Source organism: Oryx dammah, unplaced genomic scaffold, assembly GCF_014754425.2.
Source record: "Oryx dammah isolate SB20612 unplaced genomic scaffold, SCBI_Odam_1.1 HiC_scaffold_21, whole genome shotgun sequence".
NCBI classification, from domain to species: Eukaryota; Metazoa; Chordata; class Mammalia; order Artiodactyla; family Bovidae; genus Oryx; species Oryx dammah.
The window spans coordinates 46,959,365-46,975,108 of NW_024070205.1; the positions used below are offsets into that span (position 1 = coordinate 46,959,365).

Below are 15,744 nucleotides of genomic sequence, written 5' to 3' on the forward strand. Positions count from 1 at the left end.
GTTTTGAGAATTAAATGATACTGAATGGAGAATTTAATCAACAAATATACTGATCATGTATTAAACATGGAGAGTTTAATGGCTGATTTATACTTTATCAACATGGTATGTGTTCTTCTAGACAACACTGTTATGTTAAAGGAAAGAGCAAAGTTCAGAAATGGAACCCTATAAAACACTTTTATCAGCTCTAATGACCTCATTAAAAACAGTTTTTAATATGCATCAATTTCTTTTGAATAAACAACAAAACAAATATTTTACAATTTTTGAGCCAGTAATTTTATAATGGTGTCCACTTTCTTCCATCAATTACTGTTCTTCTCTCACTATCCTGAAATGTCATTTTGCTGAGCATGCCATTTTCTATCTGTATGAAAAATAGTCAGAAATGCATCACCTTAAAAAAATTATATCCCCAAATCTAATCTTATATAGAGATAAATCAGGGGTAATTAAATATCCTGTCTTGTTAAAAACATAATTTTATGAAGATGCATAACAAAGATTTCATTAAATATAAGAACCATTAGTGCTGCGTTTCACAAAGGTGAAGGAATCACAGAATTACCTGGAAATCTTTCAAAAGCAGATCAATTGCTCAGAGATATCATAAAACACCTGGAAATCACTTCCTTAGTGCACGTGACATTAACATAAGATTTAAGGCAAGTTATTTTTAGGAATCTTTCCACTGTGTAAAGGAGGAATAAAAATGTTTACAAATGGTCTTTCTTTGGTTCGCTCTCCTAAATCGAATGCTTTCCTTCCTCCTTTTTTTTAAACCATAAAAAGGAAAATTTACACCATAACTGCCTGTTCAGGTACTCTCTATTATAAAACATTAAATGCATCTGTTGTCTCTCCACTGTCAGTCTTAGCATCTAGGATTGAGGTCAGAGCATTATGATGATACTTAATGGATACATCCACTGGCAAAAGCAATGTATGAAGTTAAATACGAAGTGTGAAAAAAAGATTATACATTCAAAATCTGGGTATTGCTTACTATTTGTATCAGAGGGTTGTTTGTTATCTAATAGTTCATACTTTGAGGAAACAAATATATTAGACATATACATCCCAGAGTTTCCATTTTGAAAAGACAATATTCTCTTGCTGGTGCCTAGAATAAAATTAAACTCTTGCTATTAGAAAGTTTATAAGTTTTTAACTTCTACGTTTTTAAAAGCTTTCTAATATACAATTCATGTATCATATATTCTAATATCTAGCTATGTAAAATACACACACATATTTGTATGTATTTTAGGTCTCATTTTAATTAAATGGCTGACATTTTGTGAGTAAGCAAAGGAATTATAATAGCAATTCCTAAGGGCTCTGATGGGGCTTCCCTGGTGGCTCAGACAGTAAAGCGTCTGCCTACAATGAGGAAGACCTGGGTTCGATCGCTGGGTCGGGAAGATCCCCTGGAGAAGGAAATGGCAATCCACTCCAGCACTCTTGCCTGGAAAATCCCATGGATGGAGGAGCCTGCTAGGCTACAGTCCATGGGGTCGCAAAGAGTCAGACATGACTGAGCGACTTCACTTCACTTCACTTCAAGGGCTCTGACAACTACTGTAGCAACACAAACAAGTCCCTTCACTCACTCTTACAATCCCACTTTAGCACAGTTACATCAGTACCAAGACTGCCTCAGGCCCAAGAATTCAGTGAGAAATTCCTCCCCTGCACCCTGCATATTCAGGTTTAGGGGCATCAAAGTGCCAAATGTTGTGACCCATATGAACTTAATGATCATGGATTAGGACAGTCCATTAAAATGCCGAAAGGAAATCTTTGAACCTTCCTAAACTGGAAAAAGAATTCACAATATACAACAGCAGAGATCACACCTAGACTGGGGTTTCAGAGTTACTACATTTAAGAATTTCCTACACTTGAGGAATACAGCCCAATAGTACATGTGGATGTTAGAGGTGGAAGGGATTCATTGCAGCAGTGGCTGAACATTTTTATAAAAGAGGGAATCCAGAGTAGTTAGAAGTGGGAGTTAGGGGATATGTCTTGAATATACTTAAAATATTCCTTATTTTTGGCAGCTTTATTCAAATTTTAGATTTACAAAGATCGCCTAGAGTTAATCCAATGCATACCCCCACCTAAAGTTCATTTCATTTCTAGAAAGGCCGACTTGTGTAATAAAAAGAACATTATACCTGGAGCTAGGAATCATGGAATCCAACAGTCTTGACTATGTCACCAATTTAGTCCATTACTTCAAGTAAATCATTTACTACGTTTCCAATCTTCAGTGATCTCAGCTGTAAATTATGGGTCAGCTCTAAATTTGTACAACTGTACCTAAAGATCTCATTCTGTCATGAAACAATATGGACATAAATAACACTTGTATACATTTTGAATGTCTGACTTTTTATGTTATCCATTTTTCTTGGTGTAAATTCCATGGATCCTGTCCAATGCTACACATTTACGTAGACCTTTACGTTAAGGCTATATTAAAATAGAAACAAATTAAGAGAGGAGAGGTCACTTAATTGTCTAGTAGTTTATATTTATATTTATATGCTAACTACATGACTGGTATTCATATTGCAGGTTAATAAATTTAGTCTAATTTCATTATCAGAAAGGACAGAGCAACAAAACTCATTAATTGAGTGTCAATGTACTGATAAGTTGATTAATGAGAAATGATCAGTGGAGATACTGACCAAAATCATCCCAATTATATCACTGCTTTTCAATGCTATCAGTCAAGTGAGCATTCTTCTCTTTGTTTCTTTAGACTAACTCTTTGAGCTTTAAGCATTTTGCATATATTACTAAGTACTTCAAAATTATTCTCCTTTTCTTAAATCCAGGAAGTCTTCCCCCTTATCTGCATAATAGGATTCATAAAATATAAAGTGGCGGGGAGGAGGGGAAGATCAGGCAGAAAAGAGCCAACTACTTCTAAGTAAATATGGAAACAACATACAACATAAGTCTTGTCATACCATATAATTAAATTGTTTTTTAAAAATTCAGATTCAAGACATTTAAACATTATAGGATTATTTGGCCATGCAGATGTCAGATACAGGGATGCTGAATTCTGCCACTCCTGGCTATAAAAGCTGCAGGCTAAAGACAATCATACTGTTGATTTATATCCATCTCTGATCTATTTTGGCACTTAGCTGATCATCTCTGATATAGATACAGTATAATAATTTTTTCTAAAAATAGAATTTCATAGATGGTTTCATAAATAACATGTTAAGAAATGAGAAAATAATATAAAAACTGTAATGATGTTATATAGACATACACACTATATTTCACTGTCATCATATAAAGTAATATTTTTTCAGATAGTTACTTCTTAGGGATCATTCATAATACAGAGGTACATGATAGCAACATCTTGAAATAACTTAGACAATTGGTTAAGTAATTAGATAATTTAAGAATCACAGGTATTTGAAAGCAAGTGAATGGGAGTGAGGGTTAAGTGTGACTTCTCTCATGTGCTGTAATATGTAGCCATGCGGGAGACCCGGGTTCGATCCCTGGGTTGGGAAGATCCGCTGGAGAAGGAAATGGCAACCCACTCCAGTACTCTTGCCTGGAAAATTCCATGGACTGAGGAGCCTGGTGGGCTACAGTCCATGGGGTCGCAAAGAGTGGGACAGGACTGAGCGACTTCACTTTCACCTTGTTCCCCGGTGGTTCAGATGGTAAAAGAATCTGCCTGCAATGTGGGAGACCCGGGTTCGATCTCTGGGTTGGAAAGATCCCCTGGAGAAGGAAATGGCAACCCACTCCAGTATTCTTGCCTGGAGAATTCCATGGACAGAGGAGTCTGGCAGACTACAGTCCATGGGGTCACAAAGAGTTGGACGCGACTAAGCAACTAACACACACACTTCATTTCATACAAATAGCAGTTCATAAAAGACTAATGTAACTTCTATTTCTGCAAGTAGAATTATACTTCAAATAAACTCATATTTGATAAATAAAGCAATTCTGTGTCAGACTTTAATAGGTCAAGATTATCATATGATTTACTTTTTAAGAAAGTAAGATGGTCACATTTAGAACCTGTTCAGTGTGTCAGGGTATAAATTTCCTTAATGTGGCCAATCTAAATGAAAACAGTGTCGTGAGAATTACTACTATCTTTTATGAGCTACTCCAAGGGTCAGCAAAATATGGCATGGGGGCGAAATCTTGGCTACTGCCTGTTTTTGTAATTAAGGTTTTAGTGGAACACAGCCAGACATGCTCCTTTACATACTGTCCCTGGCTGCTTTCAGCCTACAACAGTAGCACTGAGGAGCTGCAAGAGCAGCAAGGCCTAGAACAGTTACTATCTGGCCTTCACGAAAGTTTGCTCCTCCTGAGCTATTCTGAGGGTCTTGTCAGAAAGAAACTTAAGAGACATAAAGTCACTATTACTGATAAGACAAACACAGTGCTTTTTAGAATGGAAACTAAATAAATTGATAAAAGGCTATATTAAAGTGCTTCAGCTCTTTAAGCCCACTAAAAATTTAAAGTGAAAATCAAATATTTTCCTTACCCTAAATAATCTTATCTACTATAAAAGTTTATCATAATATATCACAGGATGCTAGAATATAGTAATTAAATTGATTTTAAAATATCATTTGCAAAGTGACTAGACATTGAATCAAATGTTTAACATTACTCATTACACTAACAGAAGAGTGGAACTATTACTGGTAGGTCCTTTTGATCAGAGCAGTCAAACAGAACTCATTCTGCATGTCAAAAACTTGGACATAAAAAGAACTACACATTTACCAGTGAATGAAATTTCCTGTCAGATACAGTGAACCACATTCTTAAACTCTTGTTTTTTTTTTTCCCCAACTAGATCTTCTTTTCTTCAAACTGTGTAGCTTTGTAATTACTTTGTGTTTGTCCCTATAGCCTCTGCAGAAATAAACTCTGATTACTTTTCCTTTTTACCTTGAGATCACGGTACACAATCTTTCCGGAATGTAGATAGTCCAAGGCAGAGACAATTTCTGCACCATAGAAACGTGTGCGGTCCTCGGAGAACACCCGCTCTCTCGACAAATGGAAAAACAGCTGCAGGGTAAACAGCAGGGACAGGACTGTAATAATTACTGATTTAGTGGGGGAAATTAACACAAACATAAAACACCTCTCATCACCATATTGTGATGATAGATAGTGTACTCTCAGTGGACACTGAGCACTCTTAGACAGCAGCTGGCTTATCTTTTCCAGGTTTCCAAGGGGAGACTGAGAGCTGTTAAATCAGCGCTTTAATCAATATACCAATCTTGTTTAAGGCATTCTGTTTGCTACCCATTTAACCTTCAGTTACCAGAGGAAGAAGTATTCATCATCAGATTACATCTCTTCCTCCATATACTGTTGCTTCAGCTCTTTCAAGGATTAGGTACTGAGACTTTATTAAAATAAATGAACATAAGCAGAGATGCAACATTTCTACTTAATTACCTGATTCACACTTGATTTCAAAGAAAGGACTGCAGGTTTGTGGAACCTTATTTATATGAACTTGTTAAATTCTACAACTCTTGATTCACCATGGTATCTCTAGGAATGACTTCAATGTTTAAATCAATGCTTTCTACAATGAGAAATTGTGAGGCTTTACATTTTCAATTTATTTTAGTAATGCCCAAAATATACTGAGAAGCTCCCATTATTCGCTTAATAATTCTCAATGTATAGTCTTCCAATTTCAACAATAATTACCTATGACACCAATCTTTTCACATGTAATCACTTAAAACGATAAGCCCATCCATTTCCTGTCAATCATCTAAAAAGATACTTCCAGTCATCAGTCAACAAGAATTTACTGAGTGCTCATTGTGGTCAAGCATCCAGCTCTCCATTTAGACAAGCTGTTTGTTTAAGGAACTGCCTGTCTCATCTCTCAGTTCAACCATGTATATGAGAAAGGAGCTGGTTCCATGCACTATGAATTGATTACTGACCTTTTTGTTGTACTGTTTCACTGTATTAAGAAATCCATCATGAACAAGCAAAGAGTGTTTGTAGTGCTGAGTACACTGTCAGTATCACAACAGGTACTTAATACATGTCTTTGATTAAAAGTGATGAACTGGTCAGTGTATCCTTGATTGCAAGATCAGAAATGAACTATAACTTCACAGGGATTACTTCTACAAACTGCTTCTACAAATTTACAATAATTATCGTTAACTAAGATTTTTTTCTCACACACCAAATCATAATTTAGGTAACAGAAAGTAGGTTCCTTATAGATTCCTTCTTCCCTTTGCCCAGAGAAGAAAATGGCAACCCACTCCAGTACTCTTGCCTGGAAAATCCCATGGACAGAGGATCCTGATAGGCTATAGTCCATGGAGTCACAAAGAGTCAGACATGACTGAGCAACTTCACTTTCTTTTCACTTTCCCCTTTCCCACTTTCAATTCCACTTAAGAGTCTATCACTAAGATCAAAATTAATGCATAACCCATTCTCCCAATAAAGAGAAGTTAATATCATGTAACTATTGCCAAAAAAGACTCATTCAATATTAATTACAGTAAAACTAAAATATCTGGCAGACAGCCTCTAAACTTTAATGTTCTCTACTATACTGTCATATTTCATCAAATCTAAGATACCGCTGATTGTAACTTCACTCACATTTTATGTTAAGACCAAGAAAGAAAAAAAATGATGTGAATTAAAACTATAACACATCACCAAAAATAAAAGGCCTTCTGATTGAAGAAATGGCCAAATATACTATGCCCAAAATCATATCAATCTATAATTGGTATGTTTATAAGGGTATGCATATAAGGGATATGCTTCAAAATTGATTCATCTTATATATGCTATTAACGGGGTTTCCCTGGTGGCTCAGATGATAATGAATCTGCCTGCAGTGCTGAAGACCCGGATTTGATCCTTGGGTCAGGAAGATCTCCTGGAGAAGAGAATGGATACCCACTCCAGTACTCGGGCCTGGAGAATGCCATGGACAGAGAAGCCTGGCAGGCTACAGTCCATGGGGTCACAAAGAGTCAGACATGACTGAGCCACTAACACTTGCACTTTTCACTTCACACTATTAATACACTACTATTCAAACAAAGACAGGAAGCAGAAAGCAGCATGGATCATCAGTAAAACCATTCTGAAATCCTTCTAGGGCAAAGTCATTTCTGTCATCCTTTAATACAAAATATGACTAATTTTGATGAAGAAAACCCTGTGATCTCTACGGTGATTTATGGCAGTCTTCTAGTGAGATTAAAATAGTGGTTAGATTTCTAAACTTTCTTCATATAATGTCAAGCCTAGTACCCACTCATCTTCTATACAAAATATATAGATCCTCCCTAAATCAACATAATATATGCAGGCTACTAGATCTTTATTTAGATCATAAATTTTCAATTTGTCTCCTAGCCAATTTCTGTAAAAAAATATGCTAAAAAAAAGTTACTTAAGGAGAAGAATCCTATTTATTTCTCAATCTGCTGTCCTTGGATGTCCATCCTTGCTACTTTATGGACCTTACTCTTTTCCAGTAGTCATGTATGGATGTGAGAGTTAGATCATAAAGAAAGCTGAGTACTGAAGAATTGGTGCTTTTGAACTGTGGTGTTGGAGAATTCTCTTGAGAGTCCTTTAGGCTACAAGGAGATCCAAGCAGTCCATCCTAAAGGAAATCAGTCCTGAATATTCATTGGAAGGACTGATGATGAAGCTGAAACTCCAATACTCTGGCCACTTGATGCGAATAATTGACTCACTGGAAAAGACCCTGATGATAGGAAAGAATGAAGGTGGGAGGAGAAGGGGACGACAGAGGATGAAATGGTTGGATGGCATCACCGATGTGATGGACATGAGTTTGAGTAAGCTCCAGGAGCTGGTGATAGACAGGGCAGCCTGGCACGTTGCAGTCCATGGGTTAACAGAGTAGGACATTGCTGAGTGACTGAACTGAACTTGTTAACGTAAACAAAGACCTTTTGTTCTGGAGCTTAGAATATCAATTATTATCCCCTTCTTCTTATAAACATTCCTTAGGTTTGGTACTGCAACTCTCCTGATTTTCCTTGAATATTCCTTCTAAGTTTCTACCTTGGCTTTGAACCAACTTTCCATTTAATGAGCATCAATTACTTTAAGGTCACTGAGACGAGAAAAAGAGGGCATACAATGGTGATTAAGACATAATTAGATGTATAGATAACAAATGAGAGAGCTATGAGAAATTTTGTAATTCTGATATTAAAAATACTTTGGAGGCAAAGGATGATTAATCTTTACTGGAATGATCTGAGAAGACTTCATGGACAAGGAAGCATCTCACTTATATTTTGAAGGATGGGAATTTTCACAAATGGAGAATATAAGGGAAGCATACAAAAGGGTGCCATGCAAGTTATACCCATCTTAATGTTCTGACCACAACTAGTATAGTAAGCGCACACAGTAGGTAACTAATAAATTCATATAGAAGGAATTAACGCTAAAGAAAAAAACAGTAATGGCAAAGAAACAGCATGCAGGGAGTGCACAGAGCTGAAGAACAAAGATGCCCATTCATGACAATGACAGAGCTTAAGCAAAAAAAAAAAAAGATGAGGTCAGACTGTTTCAGACCTGGACTTCCATGATACGGTTTAGAGATTAATTCTGTAGATACAGTGTCAAAGACATTTGGGTTAAAAATTAGCATAATTTTAAACAGACAACTCTGGCAGCAAGGAGAGAATCAATTTAAAATCTGAGGGACTTCCTTCGTGGTTCAGTGGCTAAGGCTGTGCACTCCCAATGCAGGGAGACTGAGTTCATTCTCTGGTCAGGGAACTAGATCCCACACATCACAACTAAAGACCCAAACACTGCAACACAAATAAATATTTTAAAAAGAAAAAACAAAACAAAACAAACTGAGACTAGAGTAATTCACAAAGTGCAACAAAAGTTACTAAACACCAATTTAGTGTTGTAAAAAGCTGCAGACACAATGGAGGAAATTGTATCAATCTGAAAGAATGTAACTATTTGGTTAGAAAAACCAGACATATGCAATTACATTAAAAATACATAGTTTTAAAATAGCACACTTTAAGAAGTGAGTATCTTTGGTAGTATAAGAAGTTACCTTTGAGCTAGTAAGAGCTTCTGAGAAACCTTAACTAGAGCAGCAGTAATAGATATTTCAACAGAGTCAATATCCCAGGGGGGATTAGCATGCACCCTTTGGGCAAAGGCAGGAAGTGTTTCGAGGTTTCCAGCCGTGTGTTGCGGTGTGTTGCGTTGTTGCCCGTAGTGTAAAGGAAAAGAATGGGGTTGGGAACAGAGGAGCAACAGATTTTATCCTGACCTGTTGACATTTAAACAAGAACTATAGCACAGTTCAGTACTATGGGACCAAATGGTATAGAGATAAATAAGAGTCAGGATATTGTTAACATCAAGGAAGCAAAATTGTTCAGTCGCCAAGTCATGTTGGACTCTTTGCAACCCCATGGACTGCAGCATGCCAGGCCTCCCTGTTTCTAAGGATCTCCTAGAGTTTGCCCAAGTTCATGTCCGTTGAATTGCTGATGACAGTCTGATGCTGGGAAGCAAGATATAGCCTAGAAATTTAGTAGGCACTGAAACAGAGTTACGGTCAGAATTTTAGGCTATCACTACAGGGATAAGGACAGGGAAAAGAGGTAGAATAGATATTAAGATAGAGCCCTAAAAGAAATATAAGAGAAAAAAATATATGATACTTGAAGAATAAAGGATACAGAAGTTTCACCAAGAAAAGTAACATTTACCAGACAAAGGAATTGGGTCATCTGTTATCTTTCAGGGAAGGGATGTCACACTTAGGTGGGCCAAGAAGAGAACATAAACTAGAAATGGTACATGACTCCTTTAGAAAAAATGAATGAGATGAGCCAAGGTGTTACTGAAACAGATTTTTTCTCAATACATCTAAATGCTTTCAAGAAAACTTTTGCCTGAAGAAATGACAGATGCTATAAAGCTACAATTCATATGGAACAGGCACTTATCTGGAGAAAAACGTGATCTGAAAGGATACACGCACCCCTATGCTCACCGCAGCACTGCTGACAGCAGCCAAGACACAGGAGCAACCTAAACGTCCACTAACAGAGGAGTGGGTAAAGAAGATGTGGAACACAGCCCAGCCATTAAAGAGTGAAATAATGCCATTCGCGGCAACACAGATAGACCCAGAGGGCGTCAGTCATACTAAGAGAAGGCAGTTAGTCAGTGAAGAACAAATACTGTATGACACCCCATATATGCGGAATCTAAAAGGAAATGATACAAAGGAATTTACTTACAAAACAGAAAGACTCACAGACTTAGCAAATGAACTTTAGATTGCTGGGGGGAAGGGATAGTTAGGGACTTTGGGAAGGTCATGTACACACTGCTATATTTAAAATGGATAACCAACAAAGACCTATTGTATACACATGTCTGCTCAATGTTATGTGCCAGACTGGATGGGAGTCAGGTTTGGGGGAGAATGGGTACATGTATATGTATAGCTGAGTCCCTCTGCTGTTCACCTGAAACTATCACATTGTTAATGGGCTCCACCCCAATATAAATAAAAGGTTAAGGTTTGGGGGAAAAAAAGAAATACCAATGATATCAGGCAGCCAGAACAGGTTACTTTATAAAAAGTTAAAATATGGTGAAGTTGATAATTATATATGATAAAGTATATGGGGAAAATGATCATTTAATAAATGGTGCCACAATATTCACTTAACTTGGTAGAAAAGTAACATTTGGTTTTCACTTCACATCATAACAAAATTAGTTTCATGTAATTTATAAACTAGAATATGAACCAATAGTTTCCTGATCTCAGGACACAGAGCAAACAGAATCATAAAAGGAGGAACTGGTAGAATTAACTACATGAAATAGCAAAAAATGTAAATTGAGTATTTATGACAAATATTACAGTGTATATGCATAATATAGAGAGAAATCATATTAAACAACACTAAAACATAAGGGGAAAAAAGAGAAAGGGCAAAGACAACATAAGAGGAATACAAATTATTATAGTATGTGAAAATATACCACCTTATAAGAATCAATGAAGTAGAGATAAAACATATGTGAAACAATTTAACACTTCGAGAAATATTATCAGCCAAAGAGTGAAGAGATACACACTGGTAGCTAGAATGTAAACATAAACCCTTTGTAGGACAACTGGCAATAGATATCAAACTAATTTTTAAAATATAGTTGTTCCTCTTTAAAATTTCCTTAAAAAAAAAAGGGCAATGTAGAAATATCCTACACAAGGATATTCTTACACAGTATATATGACAAAAATGTGAAAACAGACTTTGAATCATGTTGAACATTTTTTAAATTAGATTTTTTTTATCTAACACCATAACAAAATAAATTTTAGATGTAACTGACAGCTAAATTTAAAATATGAAACTAACTGTAAAAAGCAGAAAACAAAAATAAAAAGTTCATGGGACCAGACTTACCCTTTTGCCTGAAGCAACTAAACACAAATATTAGAAGGAATAAATGAAAGTTGAGAGGAATGTACAACAGAACTCTTTTTAGATAGTGGACAACAGGCAGTGTAAGACGATGATCCCTGTGAAAACAAACGAGGTGAGTCCTAAAATCTCCTGCTTTCTGTCTGAAGGCATTTTCTAGAATGTTATACAGTAAAGAACATAACAAGCATAACACAGATGTCTCACTGTTGCAGAAATAAATATCAGATTTTGAGGTGGGTGAGATGGGTGAGGTGGGTAGCATTAGTAGGACAGAATACCAGTGAGGAAGAAGCTGTACAATTTACATAGTTGTCTGCATCTGAAACCAAGTTACACACGTACAAGAATAAGCAGAGGAGTAGGGATTTGTATGCCAAATAATTTCCAGACCCGAGAGACATTCCATTTCTAATCAGTCATTAGAATGTCATTATTGAACACAGAGGCATTCAGTAGATTTCAAAGAAGTCAGAGTAAAAGCTAAACCTATATTAACAAAACTAACAAACAAGACTGTAGAACATCATATTTGTAAAAAACTACTCTCCAGAATAAGATATAATACTCTCTGAAGGAAGACAACATGATCTAAACATTTAATGTAAAATTCAAAGTATCTAGTATCCAATCAACAGTTACTAGTCATGAGAAGATGCAGGAAAATATGATGCATCACCAACAAAAAAACTAGTCACTAGACATAGACGTTAAAAAATAACAAGAGATGATGGAATTAACATACAGCAACTTTAAAGAAGCATATGAACATAATAAGAGATAATGGGAAATAGAAATAAATAGGACTTTTAAAGATGAAACATGTTATACCTGAATAAAAATGTTATTGGATGGGATAAACAACAGGTTAGACACTGCAAGAGAAAAGACCAATGAACATGAAATTATAGCAGAAGAAAACTATATGAACTGTACCTAAAAAAAAAAAAAAAAAGAATCGCAGTGACCTGTTGGATAGTATCAAGCAGTCTAACATGTGAATAACACCAGATCCTGAAAGAGAGAGGGAGACATCTGCAAAATAAAGCCTGAATTTTTCTAAACTAGGAAAAAGATAAATGTACAGACTAAGTATTCCACTGAAACCCAGTGAGATGAAAACTCACAATCATGCATGAAAACTAAGAACATAACCAACATAACCAGTCTGATCACAATGCAATTGCTGAAAAACTAGTGATAAACAGAAAATCTTTAAAAAATTCTGAAGGGAAAACAAACAATGCACACAGCAAATAGGAGACTTCTCCTCAGAAACTATATGAACAGAAGAACAATGGAAAAACATGTTCAAATTGCTAAAAGAAAAAAAAAATCCCATATCCTAAAATCCTGCATCCAGTGGAAATATCTGTAAGTATAAAGGTTGGAGAGTTTGTTTTGACCATGACTGAGTAACAGATAACAGATTTATACTCCCTTCTTCAACAATTAGGAAAACATATTAAAAAAATAAAACAAGGATATCCATACATTGAGTATTACACTTCAAGGTACACTGACCCCAAAGAAAAAGGAAACAATTAATGCTTGTTTGAGAGACCATATAGAATGTAACACAGGGAGGAAAAATCAAAAAGAACTTGTGGGATCCTTGAATTATGAATAGAGTGTTCAGAGACTGGGGAGACCAAAGAAGCTATAATTCATGAGACAGAGAACCATAGAAAGGAGAGCTCCAGGGACCCGCAATGAATTGCCTTGAGTCTTACTAATCAGCACATGTATATAAGGAAAATTCCGAGGTCAGGGAAAGAGCCATTGGAAAGAATCAGGTGAAAAAAAAATCATAGCTCATAGAGCTAAAAATACTTTTTGTTTTCACCAGGCAAAATGGAAAAACTTCTTTAAATATGTGGCACCCAGTGGAGTCCTTGAACACACTGCCTCTGTAGTGCAGCAGTATTAGTGTTAGAGGAAAGGCCACACACATGTGTCAAACTGATTTTTGACAAAGGTGTCAAGATCATTCAATGGGACTTTTCAACAAAAGATGCTGGAATAAGTAGACATCCACAGGAGATTAAAAAAAAAAAAAGAACCTCAATTCTTAGCTTACAGCATTCATAAAAATAAAACAGATCATAAAACTAAATGTGGCAGGTACAACTATAAAAGTTATAAAAGGAAATACAGGAGAAAATATTTGTGATCCAGGATAGACAAAGATTTCTTAAACAATATATTTTTTTTAAAAAGACAAATTGATAAACTGGATTTCAAAATTTAAAACTCCTATTGGTCAAAAATATCACTGAAACAATGAAAAGGCAAGGTACAGTCTATGATTTCCTTAAATGTGACACTGTATATCTTCTTCATGCCATTTACTAATTACATAGCACAGTAGCTTGTAGTATGCAGTCAGTAAATAGCAATAAATAAATAAATAAAACATTTTATCAATTGAATTGAAATAACTTTCTGACTTTTCTACAATGAATATGCATTATTGTTACTTTCATAATGGGGAAAATTATATAGATTTCAATTAAAATACTACTGATTCTTTTAGCAATTTAGGCTTTTGACAATTTTTTATTGGCAGAAGCTCAGGACAAAGAGGAAGACTATACAAGTACTATATAGTTTTGCATCCTCAGCAACAAGCCTAGTATGTGGGCACATTATATGCTTAATAAATGTACTGCAGAGAATAAAGTTAAATTCAAAAATCCTTTCCAAAGAATTATTTGTAAGAAAAATAAGGCTTAAAGTCTTAAAGGTAAAGTGTTTTTCATTAGAAACACTGAAAAGACCACAACTAAATAATCTTGTTTCTGTCTTTTTTAAAAAATGAATTGTTTGCTCTTCAAGCAAGGAGCACATCTTCAGAAGTTTGCCTTCCTTAACAATGACTACATTTTTTGTTGTTGTGTTTTGTGCTTAATAATGCTGTGAAAATACAATAATGCAAATAGACTGTTTTAATGATTTAAATAAACAAGTTAAGATTTCATCACAAACCCAGAATGCCTATCTAGAAAACAAATTACTGTATTTTGAAAACTATGCAAAAAACTTTCAAAAAAATAAATAAACATCTGAACTTAAGCAATATTCTGAGAATTATCAATGCAATCTAAGACTTTAAACCAAACTATATTTTTCTTGCAACTCTTATCCGTATATACAAACTTTAGTCATTCTTTTGTAATGGCAAAATGTTGGTTAGTAGAGAAAATAAAATATGTTCAATATAAGTCAATAATTTCAATGATTAATTCATTAATCATAATATTGATGAGCTCAGAACCCAAATACTCTGAAGACAACTAATTAATTAAGCAACAAGATGTGGCAGTCTGTGCAATAATGCTGATTAACACACCCCTTGAGTTTACAAAAAACCTCAGATGAAAAGAATGTCTCAAGCTCACATACAGGACAACTCATCAACAATACTGTCCTAGGCCATTTGGGCTGCCATAACAGATTGCCATAGACTGGGTGGATTATAAAAGTGAAAGTTAAAGTCATTCAGTATGTCTGACTCTTTGAGACCCCATGGACTATACAGTCCATGGAATTCTCCAGGCCAGAACACTGGGCCACACAAATTTATTTCTCATAATTCTGGAGGCTGAGAAAGATAAGATCAATGCAATGATAGACTGAGTGTCTATTTCCTGGTTCATAGACAGCTGTCTTTTCACTGTGTCCTCAGATTGGGGAAGGAGCAACTGAACTCTCTGAGCTGTCCTTTATGAAAGTGAAAGTGAAAGTTGCTCAGTCGTGTCCGACTCTTTGCAACCCCAAGGACGTATAGTCCATGGAATTCTTCAGGCCAGAATACTGGAGTGGGTAGCCTTTCCCTTCTCCAGGGGATCTTCCCAACCCAGGGATCGAACCCAGGTTTCCTGCATTGCAGGCAGATTCTTTACTAGCTGAGCCACAAGGAAAGCCCAAGAATACTGAAGTGGGTAGTCTACCCCTTCTCCAGCAGATCTTCCTGACCCAGGCATCAAACCGGGGTCTCCTGCATTGCAGGTGGATTCTTTACCAGCTGAGCTATCAGGGTATCCCTGAGCTGTCCGTTACAAGAGCACTAATTCCATTCATGAGGGTTCCACCTTCATGACCTAATCAGTCCAAAGACTTTGTTTCAACTGCCATCACAAAGAGGATTAAGTTTTCACTTATGAGTTTA

The 15,744-nt window shown here is 35.8% G+C and overlaps 1 protein-coding gene across 3 annotated transcripts in view; it reads right to left on the reverse strand.

Annotated features, from left to right (window-relative positions):
- The window catches only part of AKT3 (AKT serine/threonine kinase 3), a 279,685-nt gene that overhangs the window by 57,414 nt on the left and 206,527 nt on the right, over window positions 1-15,744 (reverse strand). For all 3 annotated transcript variants that reach the window (XR_005725001.1, XM_040263596.1, XM_040263595.1), the window contains one exon: window positions 4,975-5,097. Coding sequence is in view for 2 of the 3 variants with exons in the window: in XM_040263596.1 (XP_040119530.1) it covers window positions 4,975-5,097 (123 nt within the window). In the remaining variant the exon portion in view is untranslated. The remainder of the gene's footprint in view (window positions 1-4,974; window positions 5,098-15,744) is intronic.